At 37.7% G+C, this 27,777-nt stretch overlaps 1 protein-coding gene across 18 annotated transcripts in view; it reads left to right on the forward strand.

Annotated features, from left to right (window-relative positions):
* ptprma (protein tyrosine phosphatase receptor type Ma) overlaps window positions 1–27,777 on the forward strand; it is a 191,172-nt gene that overhangs the window by 133,927 nt on the left and 29,468 nt on the right. For 4 of the 18 annotated variants that reach the window (XM_048165369.1, XM_048165377.1, XM_048165370.1 and 1 more), the window contains 6 exons: window positions 4,409–4,438; window positions 18,665–18,816; window positions 20,614–20,688; window positions 22,961–22,987; window positions 25,812–25,823; window positions 26,367–26,560. In XM_048165369.1, coding sequence (XP_048021326.1) covers window positions 4,409–4,438; window positions 18,665–18,816; window positions 20,614–20,688; window positions 22,961–22,987; window positions 25,812–25,823; window positions 26,367–26,560 — 490 coding nt within the window. The remainder of the gene's footprint in view (window positions 1–4,408; window positions 4,439–18,664; window positions 18,817–20,613; window positions 20,689–22,960; window positions 22,988–25,811; window positions 25,824–26,366; window positions 26,561–27,777) is intronic. The other 14 variants (XM_048165373.1, XM_048165374.1, XM_048165382.1 and 11 more) reach the window with 8 other exon arrangements.

Here is a 27,777-nt window from a genome sequence, read left to right on the forward strand (position 1 = left end):
CATGATTATAGGAACAAAGTCATAACTATGGCTTAATAAATCGAAATGATGAAATATTAGTCAATATTTTGACATTAAAAAAGTCATAATTATGAGATAAATCAAAATTTTGAGATTAAAAGAATGATATACTAAGTTATAATTATGAGATAAAAAGTCATGATTATGAGAAAGTCAACATTATGGCCTAATAAATCGAAATTATGAAATAAAAGTCAATATTTTGGCATAAAAAGTCACAAGTATGAGATAAAAACTCAAAATTTTGAAATAAAAAGTAATGATTATGAGAAAAAAAGCCAAAATTATTGCCTAATAAATCAAAATTATGAAGTAAAAGTCAATATTTTGGCATAAAAAGTCATGATTATGAGATAAATCAAAATTTTGAGATTAAAAGAATGATATACTAAATTATAATTATGAGATAAAAAGTCATGATTATGAGAAAAAATCCAAAATTATGGCCTAATAAATCAAAATGATGAAATATTAGTTAATATTTTTGGCATATAAAATGTCATAATTATGTGATAAGTCAAAATTTTAAGATCAAAATGATATACTAAGTCATAATTATGAGATAAAAAGTCATGATTATGAGAAAGTCAACATTATGGCCTAATAAATCGAAATTATGAAATAGTAGTCAATATTTTGGCATAAAAAGTCACAAGTATGAGATAAAAAGACATGATTATGAGAAAATCGAAATTATGAAATTTCTAAAATTATTATATGCCAAGTCATAATTATGAGGAAAAAAGTTAAAATTATGGCCCAATAAATCAAGATTATTAAATAAGTCAATATTTTGGCATAAAAAGTCATAGTTATCAGATAAAAATTCCAAATTGTGATATACTAAGCCATAATTATGAGATAGAACGTCATGATTATAAGAAAAAAAAAAGTCAAGTCTGGAATAAAAAGAAAATTATGAAACAAAAGTCAAAATTATGACATAAAAAGCCATAATTATGAGAAACAAGTCAATATTGTGACATACTAAGTAATAAAAAATCATGACAAAAGTCATAATTATGATGTCATAATTGAGATAAAAATTTGAAATGATTAGATAAAGTTGAAATTCATTTACTCCCACCGTCCGTCAGTCAAACAGATAGCCCCGCCCCCAAGCCCGCGTCATTGGTCGAGGATGTTGGTGTGCCGCACTTCAGCTTTAATGAAATGATGTCATGTCACGGTATCATCCAGTGCCCATGAACACATGAAAGTCAGATGAATCTTTGCCGATTCTCTGTTCGCTTTTCAATCGGCCCCTTTTGTCAGCTGAACACAGAATAATTGATTTGATCGCTCTGATAAGCACCATTACACGCTTTGTGGCACCGATACATGCTGCCTGATGAAATATTAATTTTGCTCTCGAACAAACGGCGGCGCTTTAATGACCCGGCGACGGGAAACAGCACAAATATTTTCCAAGCTTATCTTGTGCAGAAAGAAAAAAAAAAGAGTGAAAGAAAAGCAAGATAAGAGAGAAAAATTGATGAAAGGCGTTTTTTCAAAGAGACGCCGAGGGCGAGTTTACATTAGAGTAAAACCGCCGGAGTTCAGGACGAGCAAACATCCCGACGAGTGAGTCTCTGCTTTAGATTCCCAGCCTGTGTTCAGTGGGTTCAGATGTAAATTGAAGGCAGGGCTGAGTAAATATGTTTTTAATGAGAGTCATTACGCTCTCAGAATAAGGGTATTTGTCTCTATTGATTTTGCTGTTGAGCCTCAAAATGGCCAAACATTTGAAGAGGGATGCCTTCATTTTGCTGACTAGCCAATTTACGTCAGATCGTTTGTATGCGTCGGCCCGGGCCATTTTAGCATAATGACCTTGGCATCGCATGTTAAATCTCAGGGTAATTTGATGGGATCCATATCCACTGACATCTGTAATTGAGTCAGGCCTCGATTCACGATTAAGAGAGACAACTAATAAACTCAGAGTGCTAGAATTACCTTTTCCCAGTCCAGCTTTCACTTCAGCCTGTTTCTGACCGCTCCGCCGCTCTCTCTCTGTCCTGTCCTCTCTCTGATCTGACCTGCCTTTGATGCAAATGAAAATGAAGCTGTGAGAGTCTCAATAATTCAGTCCAGTCAAGCCTTATTTGTGAGAATGTTTTGCTCAAAATTCCTCCCGCCTGAGCTCGAGTTCTGACCCGTGTTTGATCATTTCGCTTTGTATGCAAGTATTGGATAAAAAGTCATAATTATGAGGGGAAAAAGTCAAAATAATGGGCAGATAAATCAAAATGATAAAATAAAAGTCAATATAATGGCATAAAAAGTCAAAATTATGAGATCAATAAATCAAAATTAGGAAATAAAAGTCAAAATTATGACCTACTAAATGAAAAATATGAAATTAAAGTCAATATTATAGCATAATAGTCATAATTATGAGATAAGTCAGAATTATGAGATCAATAAATCAAAATTATGATATATTAAGTCATAATTATGAGGGGAAAAGTCAAAATTATGGCCTACTAAATAAAAAATATGAAATTAAAGTCAATGTTTGGCATAAAAAGTTATAATTATGAGATAAAAAGTCAAAATTATGAGATCAATAAATCAAAATTATGAAATAAAAGTCAATATTATGGCATAAAAAGTCATAATTATGAGATCAAAAAATTTAAATTATGATATATTTAGTCATAATTATGAGGGGAAAAGTCAAAATTATGTCCTACTAAATGAAAAATATAAAAATTAAAGTCAATGTTTGGCATAAAAAGTCATACTTATGAGGGGGAAAGTCAAAATAATGGACAGATAAATCAAAATTATGAAATAAAAGTCAATATTTTGGCATTAAAAGTCATAATTATGAGATAAAAAGTCATAATTATGAGATCAAAAAATTTAAATTATGATATATTTAGTCATAATTATGAGGGGAAAAAGTCAAAATTATGACCTACTAAATGAAAAATATGAAATTAAAGTCAATATTATAGCATAATAGTCATAATTATGAGAAGTCAGAATTATGAGATCAATAAATCAAAATTATGATATATTAAGTCATAATTATGAGGGGGAAAAGTCAAAATGATGGCCTACTAAATAAAAAATATGAAATTAAAGTCAATGTTTGGCATAAAAAAATCAGAATTATGAGATAAAAAGTCATAATTATCAGATAAAAAGTCAAAATTATGGCCTACTAAATAAAAAATATGAAATTAAAGTCAATGTTTGGCATAGAAGTCATAATTATGAGATAAAAAGTCATAATTATAAGGGAAAGAAAGTCAAAAATATGGGCTAATAAATCAAAAATTATAAAATAAAAGTAAATATTTTGGCATAAAAAGTCATAATTATGACAGACTAAATAATAAACATGAAATTAAAGTCAATATTTTCAGCATAAAAACTCAAAATTATGGCCTACTAAATCAAAAATATGAAATAAAACTAAATCTTAAGTCTGAAATAAAAGACAATTTTGAAATAAAAGTCAATATTTTGCCATAAAAGTCATAATTATAAGGGGGAAAAGTCAAAATTATGGGCTCATAAATAAAAATGATAAAATTAAAGTCAATATTTTCAGCATAAAAAGTCAAAATTATGGGCTAATAAATAAAAATGATAAAATTAAAGTCAATATTTTCAGCATAAAAAGTCAAAATTATGGGCTAATAAATCAAAATTATAAAATTAAAGTCAATATTTTCAGCATAAAAAGTCGGCCTACTAAATCAAAAACATGAAATAAAACAGCGTTTTGGCAACAAAATTCTTAAGTCTGGAATAAAAGACCATTTTGAAATAAAAGTCAAAATTCTGACATAAAAAGCTGATTAATAAATGAAGCACAGTCTCATTAACGAAGCGCATTCGTGTAAATTTGACTGTAAACGTTGCGCCGAACACGAGCAGATCGATTGTAATTACTCAAAATGAATGAGCGATTGGTTTTATGTACAAACATAAATGATGAAATGCAAGTTATGAAAAAGCAAGTGTAATTACAAATATAAATCCAACAGCCTTTCTCAAGATATTAATTATGCTTCATTATATCTGACGGCTGAAATGTTGTTTTTATAAATAAATAAATGAGCCTAAGAACTTGAGCTTGTTTTGGAAGATTTACACAGCTCGTTATCATTTGCTTCTAATTAAATATGAACTAGAGACGCTCCTAACGAGATATTAACAAATGCCACGCCCACACTCTAGGCTCCGCCCACATCCACACACACACACACAGTCACTGCAGGAAGTGGTCACATGTGTCACCATATCAGGTTTTGTTCATTTTTCTATATTTTCAGACATTAATATTTTTACTTTTTCTTTCCTTCCATTTTCATTCCCCCCTCCACCCCTTCCACCACTGCTTTTGCCCTTCCACCCCACTCGGCAGAAGATCCTATCACTCCTACACTTACTACCTGTAAGTAACCACTTTGTGAAAACTAGTTGCAGTGCTTTCTCTTCCACGCCTCTCTTGATATTCCATGCATGACTTCCTTCCTCCCTTCAAACTCCAGCCTGAGCTCCCGCCGGCAGGACCCGGGTCTTCTGGCCTCGGCCCGGGACCGCCTGTTACGCTTTTAATGATGGATGCTAAAACCCCATCCTGGCGTTGATAAACTCGCCTCCGTTTTTGCCTTTTTGAATCATTCATCACAGCAAACGCTGGAAATATGGTAATTTCTCTCTTGAGGAAATTCTCTTTGCCGCTGCGGTTTGAAGGGGAGGATCCGATCGCTCGCTGATTCCCTGACATGATGAAAAATTCCCTTAGAGTTCAAGAAGCTTCATTACGAGTAGCAGGAATCCAGTTTTCCCGTTGCCTCCACAGGCGAAGGGAACGCTGGGCCTCTTCCGAGCCTTCAGACGCACCGATGCGGACCGTCCTGCGGCGCCCGTTCTGTTCATTTCCCTCCATGTTTTATCTCAGTTCTGTTTCGTTCGTTTATGCATGAGTCTGTTGAGCGCATGTCAGTCATCATCATGTGTCACACACACACACACACACACACACACACACGATCTGATTGGATAGTTCACTTTTGGATTAGATCATTTGATCCATTATTTGAATGTCATTCATTAGATACAAAGAAACAAATCAAGTGTCATTTATTTACAATAAAGACACGTTTTACAGTCATTTGATACAAAATAACAGCAGATCTCGTGTTAGTGGATCATGTTCATAGTTATTTCTGATGAAGGACATTCACACTTTCATAATGCAGATATTTATTTCATAAAGCTTTATGTCAGTTGTGTGTTCAGCATTATTTGGTGATGATACATGTGGGACACTTTACAATAGTTCATGCATTAGTTAACACTGGCTTTCTTGAGTTTAACTGTTCATAGTTCAGGTCCGTGAAACAATATTAACTTCTGATTTTAATAGTGTGTTAGTAATTCATCGTTAGCTCTTGTTATAAAGCGTGGTAAAGCAGACGTGAATTAATGTAGTTTATTTTTAGAGAACGCGGCTGACAAATATGAGATTTAATCTGTTGAGGGATTTCTTCAGCGGTTCAAACGTGACATTCACGGAGCAGGAATGTTTGTGACGGGATTCAGAGCCTCCGCCAGGATTAGAATAAGATCCGGGAGTCTGTTGATCAGATCCGCCGATATGCCAAAGATCTCCTGCGTTTATAACTCTCTCTATATTTGGACACATTCCTCTCGCTGTCTGGATTTACAGTATTATCAGTAAAATCGTGTTTAAATGGGTTACGAGGCCTTTTATCATTTAACTGAAGAACGACAGAAGAGGAAGATCTTAGTTTTACTCACGCTGTGTGATTCATTCCGGTTGATATTCTTCAGTGAAAACGGTTTTGTTCAGTGGCCATTTCTGCAGATTACAAATGAGCATTGAGTCATTGAATCGCACTGTTTCTCATTCAAAATGATTCGTTCACTTAGGACAGGATTAATGCGGTGATATTTGTATCACTGAGGATCCAACATGAATTCTTTTAAGTAAACGAATCATTTTGTGCGAGAGACATTTAGTTCGTTATGATGCTTAAAACATTTCTTACACAGTTAAATCAGCTCTGCTCAGAGTACATATGGTCCCTCTCTAAATAGTGTTAAAGTAACACTGAAGCAGAGTTAAAGTTAATGAGATTTAATTAAGTGATGATTGTGCATTAGTGATGAACGCCTGCTGTTAACAAGCAGAATCACTGAAGAAAAGAGAAACACAAGAACTGACTTCAGCCACAGCCTTATTAATTGCTTAATTATCTCATTAACTTTAACTCTGCTTCAGTGTTACTTTAACACTATTTAGAGAGGGACCATATGTACTCTGAGCAGAGCTGATTTAACTCTGGGGATTTTACTGTGTAGATGATTTGACGATCATAATAAGAATCTTTTTTGTGAAGAGATTCGGTGGCCGGCTTCATATTTATTCCAGTAGATCCTGACAAATGAGCATCATTCCTGTTATGAGTCATTGAATCATTCACATTTATTTGTTAAAAATGCACAAGTCTTATTATTTCTTATTAAAATTTGCATATGATCAGATGTTCTAAGAGTCGTGTTCAGCACGATAATGAACCAATCAGAATGATTCGTTGACTTAAAGGATTTGTTAAAACACTGATTCATTGAATCTGGTCTAAAATTGGTGCACGATTCATTTTCACTAGTAGATTTCACAAACAGTGACATTGAATTAAACATGAAATTTTGAAGTAGTTTAGTATTTTCCAAAATAGTAAAATGTACTCCAATTTGAAAAATATTTTTTTTCCCAGTGTAGTTGTTAATTAAATCTCATGATGTCTTTTTTCTCTCTTTTAAAGTGGACAGACTCACTCGTCATGTTATTATGACAGATATAAGTGTTTATAAAACTGGATATAAGTGTATTCCTGCCTTACATATTCCAGTCCTAGAGTCTGCGGTCACATAAAGACCCGTCATAAACCATCGAGCTCGTTTCTCTCTCTCTCGTTTAGCTCCGCCGCTGATGGAGCGCGAGGCCTTAATTAAATCCTTCACCGAGGCCTCACGCAGAACAAGAAACAAATTAATTGTAACAAGAGGAAGCGCATTTGTCTCGGCTGAGGAAAGAGGAAGGCAGGGAAGAGAGAGAGAATCGCCTCGCCGCGATCCGCTAGTCGCTCCCGTACTCTGAATGGTAATGGGATCAGATGAGGAAAGTTTGGAAATGAGTCACCAACAGCAATCAGACTCCGTAATTAAATTAGAGTCTAATTAACGTCTATTAATGGGTGCGCGCGGCATACCTGGGGATTCGGAGCGTGCAAATCCTCATAAAACCTCCCAGAGGAGACGGAATGAATCACGGAGCGTTCGACTCTCACACAAACCTGTGAACCAATCAGAAACTGCGTTCTGTGCAAAACTCGCCAGAATTCAAAAAGCATATAATCAGGTGTTAATTAGTTTATTAATGAATGCATGTGTTATTTACAGCATCTGCACTGTGATTAAGGCATGTAGCGTTCTCAGAGCTTCCTCAGGTCAAAGGTCGAGCTGGAAGCGTCTTTTGTGTGGCTTTTGAAGTAACGCAATGAAGCAGAGCAGCGTAAACGGCCTTCAGCGCTGCCCTCGTTTAGTTCAGCTCAAAGGCGAGAGCTGAGAGGTCAGGGGTCAGCGCGACTGAAGGGAATGAAGTGGTGTTCGATTGAGCGGAGATGTGCTGCGTTCTTCATTCACTAACACTAAACCATTCATATCTCATATCAATACTGCAGACAGTTCTGTGCCTCGTCAAATCAAGTGTTATTGTTATTAAGTTATGTCATTAATAAGTTTATTATCATTAATTAATTTAATATAACCACTTGCTGGTTTTTTGTGAATGAGTGTTTTTGACTGTTTTCAGTCTGAAAATCATCCTTGAAATGTTGTTTTGGAAATAGAAAGCACATGTGGTAAACATAGTTGTTTTTCCGCCTCTATTTAAAGACAGACAAACATTTATTCCATTTGTAAGAGCTTTGAAATATTGATTTGCCTGGACTCGATGTGGATGTTTTAGTGCAGTAAAGCTGCAGGTCACAGTGAAGTTTAATGGACATGATGACGCCGTTAGTGTTGATTCTGAGGAGAACAGCAGCTCGCACGCACTGAACGCAGGATCTGCAGTACGAAGGTGTTTAGACTGAGTGACGTGAGGAACTGTTGCTTCAGTTAATGTGACTCTTTCTGACAGATGTTGGTACGGCTGCGGTCGGCTGATGAGCGGCAGATGTTTGTGATGCAGATTTGAGCTTCACCTGCAACCGTTTAATTAAACTGTCAACACATTACGTCTTAATATTTCCCCACCTCATATAATCCTTCATGCCTGAAGAGCACAAAAACACACTTCAGATCATATTAAAATGACAAATCAAGATTTTGTTTCCCAAGTTCTGCTGTGATGGAAAGGAGTTCAACTTTGGTTGAGCTGAAATGATTCAAGAATCTAAATTATACATTTCTGGAGTTTTTATTCTGCAGTGATGTGACACATTAATACATATAAAATAATCATTTTTATATCAATCAATAAGCATATAGAAATGAAGTAGAATATAAGTGGAATTCAGTACGTTTGGCCACAGGGAATGCTGGGAGACTCCTGCTTGTCTGTCAGTGTAAATGTGCAGGTGACCTCTGAATCTGCGGGAAGTGCGTTTGATGGCGCTGACAGCTCGTGTCAGGCTTCAGTGCTCATTTCGATACGCCTCTGAAATCATCAGTCATACATACTAATAGAAACCTCACGCCGCTGTGAGCTTCAGCTGTCAAACAAAGTGCTTCTTCAGAATTTAATAGAGATCCAGTTATAGTTGGACTGACGGAATAAACTGTCATAGATACCTGCATAATTCAATATATCATACACATCTATATCAGTGTGCTGTAACACTTTCCTGAGTCATGTCAGTGTTTTCATATGCAAAACTCATGCCACGATGATAGGGTGTGGTGTGCGGTTGCTAGTGTGTCCAGGCTGGTTGCTAGGGTGTTGCTATGTGGTTTCTAAAATGTTCTGTTGGTTGCTAGAGTGTTCAGATGGATGCTAGGGTGTTGATACGTGGTTGTTAAAATGGTCTGGTGGTTGCTGGAGTGTTTGGGTGGTTTCTAGGGTGTTGCTATGTAGTTGCTAAAGTGTTCTAGTGGTTGCTAGAGTGTTGCTATGTGGTTACTAAAATGTTTTGGTGGTTGCTAGAGTGTTCAGGGTGGTTGCCAGGGTGTTGCTATGTAGTTACTAAATGTTCTGTTGGTTTCTGAGGTGTTGTTATGTGGTTAAAATTTTGTGGTAATTTGCTAGTGTTGAGGTGGTTGCTAGGGTGTTTTTATGTGGTTGTTAAAATGTCCTGGTGGTTGCTAGGGTGTTGCTATGTAGTTGCTAATGTGTTCTAGTGGTTGCTAGAGTGTTGCTATGTGGTTACTAAAATGTTTTGGTGGTTGCTAGAGTGTTCAGGGTGGTTGCTAGGGTGTTGCTATGTAGTTGCTAAATGTTCTGGTGGTTTCTGAGGTGTTGTTATGTGGTTAAAATTTTGTGGTACTTTGGTAGAGTGTTGAGGTGGTTGCTAGGGTGTTTTTATGTGGTTGTTAAAATGTCCTGGTGGTTGCTAGGGTGTTGCTATGTAGTTTCTAATGTGTTCTAGTGGTTGCTAGAGTGTTGCTATGTGGTTACTAAAATGTTTTGGTGGTTGCTAGAGTGTTCAGGGTGGTTGCTAGGGTGTTGCTATGTAGTTGCTAAATGTTCTGTTGGTTTCTGAGGTGTTGTTATGTGGTTAAAATATTGTGGTAATTTGCTAGTGTTGAGGTGGTTGCTAGGGTGTTTTTATGTGGTTGTTAAAATGTCCTGGTGGTTGCTAGGGTGTTGCTATGTGGTTGCTGAAGTGTTCTTTTGGTTGTTAGAGTGTTTAGAGTGGTTGCTAGAGGGTCGTTATGTGGTTGGTTTCTAGGGTTTTGCTATGTAGTTGATAAAATACTCTTGTGGTTGTTAGAGTGTTTGGGTGGTTGCTAGGGTGTTGCTAAGTTGTTGCCCTTTTGGTTGCTAGAGGTGTTCTAGGGTGTTGCTATGTAGTTGATAAAATGCTCTGGTGGTTGCTAGAGTGTTTGGTTGGTTGCTAGGGTGTTGCTAAGTGGTTGTTCTTTTGGTTGCTAGAGTGTTTAGAGTGGTTGCTAGAGGGTTGTTATGTGATTGGTATCTAGGGTGTTGCTATGTAGTTGCTAAAATGCTCTGGTGGTTGCTAGAGTGTTTGTTTAGTTGCCAGGGGGTTGTTATGTGGTTTGTTTCTATGGTGTTGCTATGTAGTTGCTAAAATGTTCTGTATTAGGGTGTTGTTATGTGGTTGCTAAAATGTTCTGGTGGTTACTAGGGTGTTGTTATGTGGTTGTTAAAATGCTCTGGTGGTTGCTAGAATGTTTGGTTGGTTGCTAGGGTGTTTTTATGTGGATGCTGAAGTTTTCTGTTGGTTGCTATAGTGTCTGGGTGGTTGCTAGGGTGTTGCTATATGAATGCTAAAGTGTCCTGTTGGGGTTTTGCTATGTGGTTGCTAGAGTGTTCGGGTCGTTGCTAAGGTGTTGAAGGAGTTTTCTTCATGTCTGACATGAAAAGTTTCCTGCACCCTCAAGTCTGTGGGATTTTGATTTATTTTATTCTTTTTAATTTTCATCATGTTTGTTTTGGTTCATGTATGTTCCAGCAGCTGGTTGCTAGTGATCTAGTGAAGATCTCACCCTGGTAATCTCCACTAATAAACAGCATTACTGAACAGTTTCCCTTAACTTTCATCTGTTGATCTTAAAACTGAAAAGCTGAACAATTCAGCTGTAAGTAGCTGATTCTTATCTGATAGTGTCAGTGCAGTCTGATCAATAATATGACTGAATATTAACTGTCTCTTATAAGCAGAGCTTGAATACTGAGATTAAGTACTCATAAAATTGAGTAAGTGAAATCAGTGCATTTTCCCCACTGAGTTTCTTCGGTTATTTAAGTGTTTAGCACTCTGTGTCCCGAGTGAAGAGCGGCTTGTTCACATTAGCAGAGACACCGCTGCGTCTGTCAGTGAAACGCCGAGATTTATATCTGTAAATGAGGAGCTGAATGGCTTCTCTCTGTCGTACGTGACGGTGGTCGGGACAGAGAGCAGCGCTCACGGGGACATCTGCCGCTCGGGCGCTGCTCCACGGGGGCTTTTATTTCTGCTTTTCTCCTGCAAAAACACAGAAAGTTGTGTTTAAAAGAGACTTTTTTCAAGGTCTGTCAGCGCAGACTCGCTCTATCTGCAGGGGTTCAGGTTAAACTTCAAATGGATGTGTTTACGCCTGGAAAAATGGAAAGGAAAGAGAGAGAAAACATTTGAAAAAAAATAAAGAGAGAAAATAGAAATGGAAAGGTCTGAGGATTGAGTCTGCAGGGACGGTGACTAAAGTAGCCCAGCGGCGTTAGATATGCATGAGCGCTGAATCATCTCCGTGTGTCGAGCGAAAGCGCAGCAGGAAGGTGCTTGTGTACTTTGCCTTGTCCTTCCTTCTGTCCTGAGATTGCTGGAGGCCATTCTGAAAGAATAAAACACAGATTATCTGCAAAACTTTATCTTTTTTAAACCTCCACTAAATTGAAGCTTCAGTGTCTCCATATAAATCAGAACTTCATGGAGTTCATGGACGTGAATGTTTATTTAAAGTCTGGAAAAACTTGGTGTAGAAACAATCTCTCAGAAATCTCTATTAAATTTCAGAAGTAACACATTGAATTAGACATGAAATTTGAAGTAGAAAGACTTAAAGGGGTGGTTGATTAAACTTTAGTTAGTGTGTAATGTTGCTGTTTGAAACGAGGGTCAATTCAACACAAAAGATGAACATGACGGCACATGCTAGTGGATGAGTTGAATCAACTCCACAGCAACTACATCAATTTATCCACTAACCATTCAGAAACGTCTAAAAGTTGTAACTTCTTCCTGAGTCTCTCCATCAGTGTCGACTCCGGTTTGAACAATGTAAGGCTGAACACCGTCGTCATTTTGGCTGCGTGAGATTCTCCAGCTTTGTTGTTGTTGAGCTTTTAAAGCTCCGCCCTCTTCTGGAAAGCAGCAGCTCATTTGCATTTAAAGGGACACACACAAAAACGGCGTGTTTTTGACAAGCTCTAATAAATGATCAGTGGGGGATTTTGAGCTGAAACTTCACACACACATTCTGGAGACACCAGAGACTGATATTACATCTTGTGAAAGGGCATTATAGGTCCGCTTTAAATAGTATTTTCTTGTAAAACATTCTCCAATATTTTACAACTTGTATATTACTGATTATTAAGATGTTTTGCATTGTGTTATAATTTCATGCTAATGAATCTCTGTGAGTCTAATGAATCTGAAGTGATGCGTTTTCTCTGAAAGCCCTTCAGCATCTACTTCCTGTGTCAGGATTGATAACGGCGTCTCTGCTGCTGCCGATCTGTCGTTTACTCCTGCCGGCAGCAGCAGAGGAACCTGGTGTTTCATTTTGTTGAACATAAGGAGAGACGCCATCAACAGCGATTAGAGAAACTGTTTCTACTGTATTTACTCCATTCAGAGATACTGCTTAAACCAGGTTTGATCATCTGAGCAGCTGATAAAAGCCCTCTAAAACCATCCAGCAAGACCACAGAACGTTTCTCCATTGCACTCCGCTGCTTTTCCATTGTCTTTCTTTGCAAACATGCACTAGACGGACGTATTTGACTGCTGCACTCACGTCTCATGCGTCGCATCCTGAAATCCTTGATTTTTTTGGTCATTTATTGAATGACCTCGGTAACACGATTCCACATTTATTTCCCATTTTCTCTCGGCTCATTCTAAGTTTTACTGTGAGACTGACATTTGCAAGGAAATAGGCTGTTGCCGGCGTTGGGAAAGCGGTTCAATCTCCTTCCGTCCCAGGTGCATAAACGAGAGCGACAATCTGAACATGTCGGATGAGGAAGAGGCTTTACCTCGCTGTCAGGCTTCACTGAAACAACCGGATGATGCGTCCTGAATGCTCCATTCCTTTGTAATGGAAAATATGATGGAAACAAACCACTCTGAGACCCAGAACAGATGTAGTCAAGTGTCTGACAAAATGTAGACACAATCCCACAAAATACTGGATCACATGAGTTAGAAGGAAACCCATGGATGATGAGTTTGTCAGCAGCAGAAATAGAAATCAGTATGAATATATAAGCAGCATTTGCATCATAAAGAGATTATCTGACACCTCGTACAGTCTCCAAACTCAAGCATCACTGGTGTTGATGGATATTCTCTCTTCTCTCTTACACTAAATATTCAGCTTCAGTGTGTCACATGCATATTTAACAGAAAGGTGTTTGCTCTGTGGTTGTTCTCTGATGTAAATATTTATGGATATGAGTGTGTGGGGCTAGTATTCACTGGTAAGGGTTACCAGACGCTCTCACAATAGACTGTTTAAACCCACCCGCTACAGATCACACTTTAGATGACAACATCCATTACGTTTGACTCATGTGGCAGACGATTTGAAGGAAACCGTTAAGTGATTAGCGTCCCGTTGGGCAGAAATGTTGAGCGGCGGCGGGGAGCTGAACACCATATGGAACGCAACTGAATAAACAAGATGGATCCGCGACGGGGAGCTTCGTTAGCGCAGGGCTGCCCATTAACACGGGTGCAAAGGTCACCTGCCGCTTTCAATGAGTTAAAAGCATCACAGATTCCCACAAATGCATGCTGAAATTCATCATTACATGCAACAAAATCAACTAAAATGTTATACAGGGTTTTATAAGCTCACCATAAGTTACAGAAAATTTATGACAGCTGTAATTTAATGCACGAATAACTATTCTTTTTTTCCCTATTTTGTCGTATATCCGAGGGAAATGACTTTGCAAACAAGAACAAATGTAGGGCGGGGCTTGATTTTGTCTGTGAGGAATTGATTGGACGGTTGTGGTTTGCTATTGGTGGATCTCATGTGAGTGACAGGTTGCCCCGCCCTCGTCATCAGAGAAGAGAAGATATTCTGATTGAAGATTACCAGGAACATGAATTTAACACAATAATGATAAATCATTTATGATAAACACTGCAATATTCCATAAAAAACAAGAACTGTATGTTTTGATTTCCTAAATCATTGTGCTGATGGAGAGGAACACAAATACATTAGTTTTAACCCATCATCATCATCTTCATCATCATCACAGGAGCTGCATTAACTAGCATTGTTCCTCTTCACAGAATACGAGTGTCGGTTTTTGTGTTGGCTGCATCTTTAACCCGAGCGTGCGGCTGGAGTCATTAGTGTTAGCAGTGGGAATGTGTCTGAACCCACTGGATACGACAAAATGAGCCGGGCTCGGTAATTGCTGTGCTACTGTCGTGTTCCAGGGCTTTCTGTAGAGACTCTAATTTGTTTTTAAGTGTAGCGTGAGAATGTCAGCTCGAAGACAAATCTTTGCTGATACCAGCGACTGAAATGTATGCCAATTTAGATGATGACAAGACGCTGTAAATCTGAAGCCGCTGTTTGCGCAGTGTCACACCAGAGATTTAGTCTCCAGATCTCTGCGCTTTGAAGTGTTATTACCTCACAAATCCCATTGTACTAAATCAGATCTGAATAATTGGGGAAATAAATTAGCATACAGTTGGAATATGAAGAAACGGGCATATGCCTTATTAGCACACAGGCGGAGTCCGTTTAGAAACGCTAGAGAAAAATAAAGAGCTTCGGTTGTGAAGCTCTGTTGTGAAGGTCGGGAGTGAATTTGAAACATTTCAAGATTTAGATAGCATAAATCTGTATCTGAATATTGATGCATATATACACGGATCCATTTCCGTTTCCATTTTGATCAGTTCTTAAAAGAACCATTTTTTCTTGAAGAACATTTTAAAAATCTAAAGAACCTTTTGTGTAATGGAAAGATTACAATGTATAGAATTTTCACACACAAATTATAATTATATATAATACGCAACAGTCAGTTCCTTGAATTTAATTAGCGACGAATCATTCCGATTGTCTTTATGAGTGAGTCATTGAATCATTCATTAAACCGATTCATTTAAAAACACTTATTCGCTCAGGAACGAATCAAGTAAAGCCATTGAATCATTCAACTGATTTGATCGGGAACTAAACAAGTGTCACTGAATCAGTTATTCAATTGATTCAAGAACACTGACTCATTCAGGGTTAGGTAGTTACATTTTGAACGCCAAGTTGGGTTGAAAATGGACAAACCCAATGGTTGGGTTAAATGTTCTGGGTGGTCCATTTTCAACCCAACTTGGGTTGTTTTTAACCCAGCATTTTTTTTAGAGTGTACCATTCCAGCTGTGATGAGTAAAGATGAATGCTTGTGCACAGACTGAGCTGTATACATCACAGTGTAAGTGTGCTGAGAAGTGATCATTAAGGATCTCAGTGTGTTTGTGTAGTTTATTCCTGGAGCAGAGCTGTGATTCTGAATAGCTCAGCATCTGTGAGCTGATGTAACGGGACACTGGGAAATGCCACACAACACACTGACTGAAGGGAACAGACAGATTCTGCTGGGATCACAATCCAGCTCTTCCTGTTGCATCAGCATCATCAGGTGGAATCGAGCACACTCTTTCACAGCAGCTTTATCTTAGTCAATTTCTCCATGCGTATTTCTTCAATAAAGAGGTTGTATGGGTATAAGATTTATACTTCAAATATTTTCCTCTATGGAGAAAATTAATGTTTTTTTCTCTCTCTCAGAACCTGAGTGCAGTGCTCCCGTGGTTTGTTTGAGTAGCGATCAGCCGTCGCACTAAACTCTTTGGTTAGATGTATGTAAGATGGGCCGTGAGGACCGTGTGTGCGTTCACTCAAAATCCCCTCCGGACTGATGGCGAGCATCCATCTTTTTTCCATTTGTAAAAGCTCCGATGGCGGTGACCTTCTGCAGATAAACGGATGAAGCAGGAGAGGGAGAGAAATGGCTTCACTTTAATTTATTTATGTTTAATGTGCGGCTGCAGGTTCGGCCAGGCATCGGTGCTCTGTTTTAGACCACTTAATGCTGGGCAGGATCCATCCAGTCGCTGAGGTGGGCTCCATTAAAGATACGATCACCCTCCGGCAGACCCCTGAGAGCCTGCGCTCGGCCATCAGACCGCAGATCGCATTAGAACCGCCACCGGCCTCTAAAACACAAAGCTGAGAGCTGCAACGCTCTGGAGAGTTTTAGCCATTTACTGCCACCATGTGCAGATGGCAGCATTAAAGTTCCTATTAAATGCATTTGTCAGGCTCTGGGTTTAGCGCTCGCTCGCTCGGCCAGGTGGGTTGATTATGGGCTCGGGTGGCTTGTGCCAATGCCTCGTCTGCCAGAGTGTGCCAAAGGCAAAGTGTTAAGGCAAATCTGTCACTCTGTGGCCTTCTTCATTTCTCTATATTTTATTCAGTATTATTGCTGCATAAATAGACATACAGTAATCTTGCTGCAGATCTAGGCAGGTGGAGCTGGGGAGGTGGAGGGTTCAGAGGAACTTCAAACTAGACTATTTAAATGTTGAGCAAGCAATCTCATTGGCTGCAGGATCAGCAGAGGCCAATCAGCCTGCGCCATCTAGAGTTTCATGACTGAACTAGATATATACATATCGATCCCTATGTAGTCGGCAGACAGGGAGGCGTCTCAACAGTGTCAGCAGTGTTTTCTGCAGCCTGTATTTGTACATGCATGTAAAATATAAGTAGAGATCTGCTTCAGATAATCATCTGTTTTCACTGTGTTACTTTAGCACTGTTAACCCAAATACAAACTATAACGTTGCATCACCCTCCCATGACTGAATGTCATCATCACCAAAGACACCACATCCAGCCTGCAGACTGCCTTAATTAATGCTGAAGAGAGTGAGACGGTCTTTGAGCAGCTGCACACATTCAGTCGAACCCTGCCGAATCTCAGGTCTCTCCCAGAAGTGCCGCCGCCCGAGGCAAACGCGCTCCCAGAGACGGTGTGTGTCGTTCATCAGCACTGGGAAGCTACAGTCACTTCCTGTTCCCCGTGACAAGAGCTCTCAGGAGTGCACATTAGTGAGAGCGCGGCAGGTATTTAAGGGCGAGATCCTGTCTCCTGAAATCTCTCCGACAAACTGAGCCGTGCTTTTGTTTGCCGTTTAATGGGATGGCCTTTCTTGTGGAGTTTCAGGATGAAAATTACCTGTAAATACATGCCAGGAAAACGAGGCAGAATCCTTGTGTCAAACCTATTGTTACCAACACACTATTGCTGGGAAACTTTCGAATTCACCTTATTTGATTAAAAGGCTGCGACTTAATGAAATAAATATATGCGTTGTGTTTTAGAGATCTACGTATATGATTTAATGTTTGACATGCATAAATATTAGGATTGTAATTTTACAGTTTGCTATAAAATTATTATTATTAGAATATTTTTCTTATGCTCCATTTTTTTATTTAGTAGTGAAATATTACAATAGTAATATTTCTTAATTTGTTTAATAATTTTGTTTACTACTTCTACTACTACTAATAATGAATGAATTAATTATATTATATTTAGTTACAAATATTGTGCAGCTGTAAAAACTGTTCACGGTTTTCTGTAAAAAAATCACTCTTAAATACTCGATTTTACAGTGAAATATTACAGTAGTAATATTTCTTATTTATTATTTTCAGTACTAATTTAATACTACTTATTTAATTTAATATTTTCAGTAGTAATATTTTTTATTTGGTGAAAATACTCATTTCGTTTAGGAGTTATAGACATTTCTATGTATGAACACATCAAAATTTTGACATTTGGCCAATTCTCCTTCGGTGGTTTCTTCTCGATCAGACTAACGTTTTGAAGATATTTGCGAATGTTGTTTTAAATGCTAAATCACAACGTTGCGCTAATCATAAGGCGAAACTTAGCATGTTTGGTATCGTTGGACTCGAAAAGAATTCAGGAATCTAATGAGATGAAAACTAAATCAACCACATCCATTTGATTTTACCACTAGGTGGCGCTGGTCTGAAACTCCTCAGGCTCCTTCAGGGCATCATTACGATGACCCATACCAAGTTTCGTAATGATACATTCATGCATTTGTAAAATACAGCATTTTAATACAAAATGGCCGATATGGGAAAATTGGATATCATTCGACTCGGCATGATGCCCCGAATCTAACGAGACCTTTTATGATTTTTGAACAAATCGTTCAGAAGTTATAAGCAAAAATAGCCATTTTTCGTATCTCCAGACCAGCAGGTGGCGCTGTGCCGAAACAAATTTGGTCAGAATACGATAAAGCGCTGAGGGGATACAGCCTTACGTCTGTCTTCACAAGTGCTACGTCAAATTAGTTTGCATGTTTTTCAAAAACGTTTTGACAAATCGACTTGAATTCCTTAACTATTTGTCGGCATGGTCTGAAGTTGATCTGGTTCAATTTTCGTGAAAATTGGAACAACGGCCTAGGAAGAATTTCATAGGTTTTTCTGATTTTCATGACGGAAAATAATGTCATATGGTGCGGTCGAATTGTCTTGAACCGAGGAATCGGAGGAGAAAAGAATTTGGACTCCGATCTGAAGTGTGATCGCTCTTCTGTGTGTTTCGATAAAGGAAACTGGCCAAGAAGCGCAAGGAGACGCTGAGCAGCACGCGGCAGGAGATGACGGTGATGGTGAACTCCATGGACAAGAGCTACGCTGAGCAGGGCACCAGCTGCGACGAGGCCATTTCATTCATGGACACACACAACCTCAACGGACGACGTGAGTCTCGCTCTCACACTCGTCACATGATCGGTGATGTCAAACTCATAATGTATCTGATTTGAATTAAACATAAACATGAATGAGATTTAGGATGAACATTTTATACACACACATTTTCAAATACTTAAATGTATATAATATATAAACAATATATAAGCATTTATACTTGCACACACAAGCAAAGTGATGTTATTTTTTATAGACCCACAGAACACATCTGGTTGACGTCTCATGAAATGCGAGACAGAGGGATTGTACTGTAAATCCCTTCAGATGAAGTTTCTGCTAAATGACTGTTACAATAATGAAGATCTCGTCAAAGATCTCAGAGCGTCTGATGGAGGCCGGAGTGTGTGTTTGTGTTGGTGGGATTCAGCAGATTGTGTTTGACGCTTGTAATCCCTCTGCTCTGCTGGCTCAGCAGCTCACATCTGCCCGCCCACCTGCTTAACTCAGCCAATCAGAGCTCTTTCCCTTCCCGCCACTTGATGTGTTTATCATCAGATAGTCACTGGCAGGTCTTGACTAAACTAACATAAATGAGAAGGGCCTAATGACTTCTGTTTGCATCCGTTTTATTCTGGTTACATAAAATTTTAATGATCAAAAATGTTGTCTAATTAATTTTTTTATTATTATTAGTATTATATATACATATTAAAAATTTAACAATAATAGTGTGACATGAAATGTGTTTTATTATTTACAGAAGTTCTGTATTGTCTGAATATTCTGGATTCCGTGTTTTATGATTTAATACAAATTTATCATTAAAAACATTAACAAATGAATTAATCTCTTAAAGGAAATCAAATGAAAATGTAACATTTCCTCTTTTTTTTGGCGAACAAAGTACTTAATAACAGCTGTTAAAATTAAAACAAGGACAAAAATTATGTGATATACCTTAACATAATGTTTTAATAAACTGTATTATTATAATTTTTATTATTACTTTAAGAAGTACATTTAATATGTGCAATAGTAATATATTTCCGTCATCATTTCAACTTTTATTTTGCCGGTTTGTTTTGCGTTTTAATATTCACACACACTAGTCCATCTTGTGATTTGATTATTTGTACAGCCGCAGTTTTGATTAATTCATCCAAAATTTGCCAAATTCCGTGACATTCCGCATTATACAGTCAATTCCATTTTTTTCCACATCACGAGGCTCTAAATGAGTCATTATTATGATCGACTGAGACAAGATTCAGTGACCTTTATCGTTTATACCAGAGTATGAAATATCGAGTAAAACGACAGCTTCTTTGATCACATGACAGCATTATTAAATATTGCAGGAGCGTCCCTCGGCTTCCCCTCGCCGTGACTGACGTGTCGCTCTGTGAAGTGGCCACAAACAGGGATAAATAAATAAACATGGGCTCTTAGCGGCCGAGACGCCAGGCCGGTTCATGCGTGACCTTATCCTGCTGTCTGTGGCCGTAGCTGTGATTGACAGACGGGTCACTGCAGACAGGAAGCTCACAGCGGCTGTCAGCGGTTCGTCAGTGACACACACCGAGAGAAAGCGCTTTATCATTCTGATACTGCCAGAATGAACGTGAGCGGTGAACACAAACGTGTCTGGATCAAAGCAGGGCTGTGTGTCGATGATACTGCACTTACACTGGCGCAGGGAAGAGAGACACGTGCTTTTCAATGTCAGAATAACAGTGACATGTTTGATATGTGCAAAAATGTAAATGTTTTTCAGTGTTTTAAGAATTAAAATGTACTCTTTATTTGCTTATTCATCACATCTTGCCTGCTTTTTTATTCTAAAAGCTGTCTCCTCGCCGTCCTCGTTTACCATGAAGACTAACACACTGAGCACCTCCGTGCCAAACTCCTACTATCCAGGTAAAGCGCCGCATGTCTAGCTCTCGTGTCACATCATTTCTGTCTGAAACTGCTTCTGTCACATCTGTTGCTTTGCTCTGCACAACTGAGGTTTATAAACCCCATGAAATCACAATGTGTGTTCTTTTGGCTCGTGTCTGTAGCTTTGAGCTCATCTGTATGCTAGACCGCATACGGCTGAGAGTACAAAAATATCAGTTTTAACACATATACCATTCAAAAGTTTGGGGTCAGTAACATTTATTTAAAAAGAAAGTAATACTTTTCTTCAGGGAGGACACATTAAATTGATAAAAAGTCAGTAAAAAATGTATCTTATAAAATGTTACATCACAAAAGACATTTATAATGTTATGCATTAAATGGATCAAAAGTGACAGCAGAACATTTATTATGTTACAAAATGTTACACCCTAAAATACATTTATGATGTTGCACATTAAGTAAAACATTTGTTACAAAATGTTACACTGTAAATTACATGTATGATGTTATGTGTTTAATTGATCAAAAGTGACAGTAAAAGATTTATAATGTTACAAAATGTTACATCATAAAATTCATGTGTAATGTTACACGTTTGATTTATCAAAGGTGAGAGTAAAAGATTTGTTACAAAATGTCACAACGTAAAAGACATGCATGTTGTTACGCGTTAAACTGATCAAAAGTGACAGTAGAACGTATATGTTACAAAATGTTACACTGTAAAATACATTTATAATGTTACAAAATGTTACACCGTAAAATACATTTATAATGTTACGCATTAAATTGATCAAAGGTGACAAAACATTTGTTACAAAATGTTACACTGTAAAATAAATGTATGATGTTATGTATTTAATTGATCAAAAGTGACAGTAAAAGATTTATAATGTTACACCATAAACATTTATAATGTTATGCATTAAATTGATCAAAGGTGACAATAAAACCTTTATATGGTTACAAAATGTTACATCATAAAATTCATGTGTAATGTTATGCATTTGATTTATCAAAGGTGACAGTATAACATTTGTTACAAAATGTTACACCGTAAAATACATTTATAATGTTACAAAATGTTACACCATAAACATGTATAATGTTACGCATTAAATTCATCAAAGGTGACAAAACATTTGTTACAAAATGTTACACTGTAAAATACATTTATAATGTTACAAAATGTTACACCGTAAAATACATTTATAATGTTACAACTTGATACACCGTAAAATACATTTATAATGTTACAAAATGTTACACCATAAAATACATTTATGTTACAAAATGTTACACCATAAATACATTTATAATGTTACAAAATGTTACATATTAAAATACATTTATAATGTTACATCATGTTACATATTAAAATACATTTATAATGTTACAAAATGTTACACCATAAAATACATTTATAATGTTACAAAATGTTACACCGTAAAATACATTTATAATGTTACACAATGTTACATATTAAAATACATTTATAATGTTACAAAATGTTACACCATAAATACATTTATAATGTTACAAAATGTTACACCATAAAATGCATTTATAATGTTACAAAATGTTACACCATTAAATACATTTATAATGTTACAAAATGTTACACCATAAAATACATTTATAATGTTACAAAATGTTACACCATAAAATGCATTTATAATGTTACGCATTAAATTGATCAAATGTGACAGTAAAACATTTATAAGGTTACTAAATATTACATTATAAAATACATGTAATGCTACACATTCCACAAAAATCTGAAGCAGCACAACTGTTTTCAACACTGATAATAATCATAAATGTTTCTTGAGCATCAAATCATCATATCAGAATGATTTCTGAAGGATCATGTGACACTGAAGACTGGAGTAATGATTGGAATAATATTTCACATTTTTTTGAAATATTTTTTATTTATTTTTATATTTATTTTTGATCAAATAAATAAAAACTCTTACCGACCCCAAACTTATAAACCGTAGTGTAAACATTTACATTTTTTCAGTGTTTTTCACTGGGTAAGGAAGCTAACTATTAACATATCAACAGTTTAACCCACTAACTATGTCCCCACCTCCTCAAACCCGTTCATGAGGTCAGTAGATGAGAGTAAGCAGTCGTGTGTCTGTATGGTTGTATCTGTCACCTGTTTAACCTTCCTGCAGTGCTTGAATAATGCCGTACTGACTTTAGCTGGATCACTGTGGACTGAACCCATCTTTTCTCTTCTCTGTAAACCTCTGCTCATCTCTTGGCCTGTGAACAGACCCCTTTGTGCCAACGGCCATCTTAGGTGAGAAAACCTCCTCTTTCTGTTTCACACATGATGACGTGCTGAGAATACACTGCCAAACATGGTGTTCTTCCTCAGGGCTTTAGTCTAGTTTTCCAGTGCAAATATCTAAACATCCTTAAATCAAGATACATTTACTGGAGAAGCAAAATGACTGAAGATATGTATCAAAATTAAGCGAAAAGGTTCTTTTTCTGACCCAATTGTTTTAAGCACAAACTCACTTCATTTTGATACATTCTGCTTCATCATTAAATGTATCTCGATTTAAGGATGTTTAGATGTTTGTACTGGAAAACAAGACAAAAGTACTGAGGATGAACATCATGTTTTGCAGTGTAGTTTGTTTGTGTTGATGAGAGACAGACAGGAAGTAGATCTGACGCTTCCTCATATTCATACCTGCCTGCTTTTCTCTTCTGTGTGAGATATGAGGGTTAATTCTCCCCGAGCCGAGGCTTCACCCCATCCCATCCGCATTCCGTGTCGTGCGTGTGACGTCACGTATGTCTATGACCTCTCATGTGCATGGACAGATAATGTGGACCGGATGAGGGGGGAGTGACAGTGTGGCACGATCTAATTCCATCCGCGCCAACGGGTGTTCAATGTCTTCAGACGCTGTTCGTTATGCTCAAAACACACTTTGTCATTATAAGATCAATTGTGCACGTGTTTTTACAACAATACCCAGTTTCTCTATCATTTAAAAAACGGCTGCATTACACTGAGGACCTGCGTTCAGGAAGTATATTTCCCATTCATTCATTTAAAGACTGCGTACTAATGAGGGAATGAATGAACTAGTCGTCCCATAAAGCACTGGGTTTTTTGTCTTAAAGGGACGGTTCACCCAAAAATGATCATTCTGTCATACTTTACTCACCCTCATGTTTTTTCTTTCTTCTGTGGAACACAAAAGAAGATAGATTGGGAACCAAATAACTTTGGACCCCATTGACTTTTACTGAATGGACAAAAACATCTTCTTTTGTGTTGCACAGAAGAAAGAAAATCTGGTTTTTGAACACGATGACTATTTTGGAGTGAACTATCGCTTTAACTGACATTAACTTTCACTTTAACTGACTTTAGGTAGGTAGCTAGATATTTAGTTATACGCCATTCGTTCAGTTTTTTTTATGAATTATGTTAATTACAACATGATTTTTTAAAAGCGCACTGATTTATGCAGATCTCATCCCCGCCGGCACACGACGACCCTCAAGTGATTGAAATAATGCCAGCTGTTGTTTTAATATTTAGAAAACGTTTAGTGCTGAATGGTTGTGAAAAGTTTAACAAAATACTTTTTCATCGAAACTTTAACAAGATCTGCACGAAAAGTAAAATGTTGAAACAATGTTGCTATAGCAACATTCATTCGATTTGCAAAATTGAAACCAATTTTAACCCTGAATCAACCGTGACTCATGACGTTTGATTCACCCAGGAATAAACATTGAAATGTGCTTAAAAAATAATGTCAGTTTTTTCAACGTTGGAAAAACTTTTAGCGATAAAATAAAGTACTTGGAAGTCAACGTCGAAAGTCTCTACAGAAAGTAAAACGTTGAAACAATGTTGCGATATCAACGTTCATTCGATTTGCAAAACTGAAACAAAATTCAATTATCAATTATGACGCAAATTTATCCATGAATAAACATTGAAATGTGGTTGAAATAATATTGGTTGTTGTTTCAACATTGAACGACATTTAATGCAAAATGGTTAACAAAATACTTACAAATCAACACTGAAATATTTTACAATATCAACGTTCGTTCGATTTGCAAAATTGAACCAATTTCAACGCTGATTCAACAGTGATTCATGACGTTGATTCACCCATGAATAAACATTGAAATGTGGTTGAAATAATGTCAGTTTTTTCAGCATTGGAAAAACTTTTAGCGCTAAATTTACAGTGTACCTGGAATTCAACGTCGAAAGTCTCCACTGAATGAAAAGCGTTGAAACAATGTTGCAGTATCAACGCTGATTCGATTTGCAAAATTTAAACCAAATCTAACCCTGATTCATGATTCATGATGTCGATTCACCCATGATTAAACTTTGAAATGTGGTTGAAACAACATTTGAAATGCTTTTAGCAATAAATTATAGTTCTTCGAAAGTCTCTACAGAAAGTAAAACGTTGAAACAATGTTGCAATGTCAACATTGACTCGATTTGCAAAATTGAACCAATTTTAACCCCGTTTCAACCGTGATCCATGAGATTGATTCACCCATGAACAAACATTGAAATGTGGTCAAAAAAACTTTTAGCAATAAAGTACTTGGAAGTCAACGTTGAAAGTCTCTACAGAAGGTAAAACGTTGAAACAATGTTACAATACCAACATTGATTCAATTTGCTGAACTGAAACAAAGTTCATCCCTGATTCAACCTTGAAATATGGTTGAAATAATGTCAAAAATGGTTAACAAAACACTGAAAGAATGTTGTTAGTGATTCGATTTGCCAAATTGATTCGAGCCATTCACGACACCGACGGACCCGTGAAACGCCGGCCGGGATCGCGTAACCTCGTGTAGGTCTCTGGAAAGCGCAGATGTTTGACAGGTCCGGAATGGGACTTTTACTTCCCGCCGAGCAGGTTCCGATTCGGCCTCGTCTCATTCTTCCATTCAGACGGTTCAGACTTACGGTAGCTGATGAGTAAGTCAGTCAGAACCTCAGATAGTCTTCATGTGTAGCTGCTCTTGCTTCAACTATCTTGTTGCTTACACCCTTTTTCCTCTCTCTTCCTGTTTTCTTTCTTCACATTTAACCTGTTATGTATCCTCTTAAAAAGTGCCCATTAATGGTAAGTTGCCAATCGGCCCTGTGTTTTTTGGGGGTGACTGTCAGTGGGATCCGCTCCCCCTCTCCCCCTCAAACCGTGTCGCCTCTCTCTCTCTCTCTCTCGCATGGCCTTGTGTCGCATCTCGCCCTCCCCGTCCACCTGTGCAGCCATTAGCTAGCATGGCCGTGGCCGTCCTCCTCATACATATACCGTATGTGACACCCTCCACTCACCTGCATCCTCAGATGTGCTTTCTATTGGTTTTGGTTCTGGTTCCCAACCCTGTTGTGAAGGTGCCACATCACCAGACATCACCGTAACCCTCCATTCGGCCACCATTCCACCATTCGTGCGATCTCTAGCCAGTTTCCTTAGCTAGTTTATGAGAACAGACGGCTTTGTTTTGATGTTAACGTGTATCTTTGAGGTGCGGCGTTCTGTTTATGCACATGTCGGATTAGAGTCACCTGTTGTTCTGTGCTCATCTCTTCATGTAGTCGTCACGTGACAGCCGTAAAGCTTCCGTTGGTCCGTGTTTGCTGACCGTTTGTCCCTTCCGTTTAGACGAGAGCCACACCATGAACAGCGAGACCAGCAGCCTGGTTCAGTCGCACACTCACTCCTACAAGAAGCGCGAGGCGGTGGACGTCCCGTACCAGACGGGGCAGCTGCATCCGGCCATCCGCGTGGCCGACCTTCTCCAGCACATCACGCAGATGAAGTGCGCCGAGGGCTACGGCTTCAAGGAGGAGTACGAGGTGTGTCCCTTTATTCCCTTACGGCATTCGCCATCGTTTGTCACATGTTTGTGCATCACTGCATGCCGTTTGCACCCCAAAAATCATTTAATCACATTTAAAGTGCCACTATTATGCTTTTTCATGATAAAGCTGTTTGTTTCAAAGACAAATGGAGTTTTTGTCTCTTAAAAGAGAGAATCGATTCTGAACTGCTGAAACGAGTCGCCAGTAATTCAGTCTCACTTCAATGTAACAATGTAACTAATTTATATAATGCCATGTTCATGTCGAGAAGACGCTATTTTCTGCTGAGATTGATACGGTAAAACCGACGCCATCGTTACTGTTCGTATCGGAGCTGAGATTCAGATATGATAATGAGCGTTTGGTTTCTGACCAATCACAGCAGAGCAGCTCTCAGAAAGGCGGGGTTTAGAGGGACCGAATCTTCAAATGAAGCGTTTCAGACACTGAGAGAAAAGAGCTGATGCTGCAGTGGATATTATGAGAACATTAAAGTGTTTTTGATGAATGTGAACCTGCTGTAGGAGACGAGAAACAACATTAGGAGCTTTAAAATAACATAATAGGGCACTTTAATCAATGTCATTCCAAACCTGACTTTATTTCTTCTGTGAAACACAAATGTTTAGCAGAATATCCAAGCTACACTTGTGCATACAACAAAATGGATTTTATGGCACTTTGGTCTTTTGTTTTTGTTTGTTTTTTTTACATACATTTTCTACGTTTTGTCATTTTGTGTTTGATGGAGAAAAAAAAGTAATACAGGTTTGAAACGACATGAGTGAGTAAATGATTCAACTATTCTTCTAATATTCACTGCATAAATGTATGTTCTTCCTCAGTATTTCTGTCTTGTTTTCCAGCACAAATATAAGATACATTTACCTGAGCAGAGAAATGACTGAAGATATTAAGTCTTGTTTTCTTAAAATTAAACTTAAAACAAGAACGACATCTTCCAATGAGGTCAGAAAAAGTAATTCTCTGTTTAAGGACTACAACGAGCTTCTTCCTGGGTTAGTGACATCACAAACCCTAAAATTTACATAAACCCCGCCCCCGAGAACACACAACAAAGGGGGCGGGGCCATGTTGGGCTGCTTTAGAGAAGAGGAAGAGTTGTTGTAGTAGAGTGTTGTTGACATGCCGTCATTTTACGCCAAACAAGGGTCAATTCAACACAAAAGATGAACATGACGGCACATGCT

Source organism: Megalobrama amblycephala, linkage group LG18, assembly GCF_018812025.1.
Source record: "Megalobrama amblycephala isolate DHTTF-2021 linkage group LG18, ASM1881202v1, whole genome shotgun sequence".
NCBI lineage: Eukaryota > Metazoa > Chordata > Actinopteri > Cypriniformes > Xenocyprididae > Megalobrama > Megalobrama amblycephala.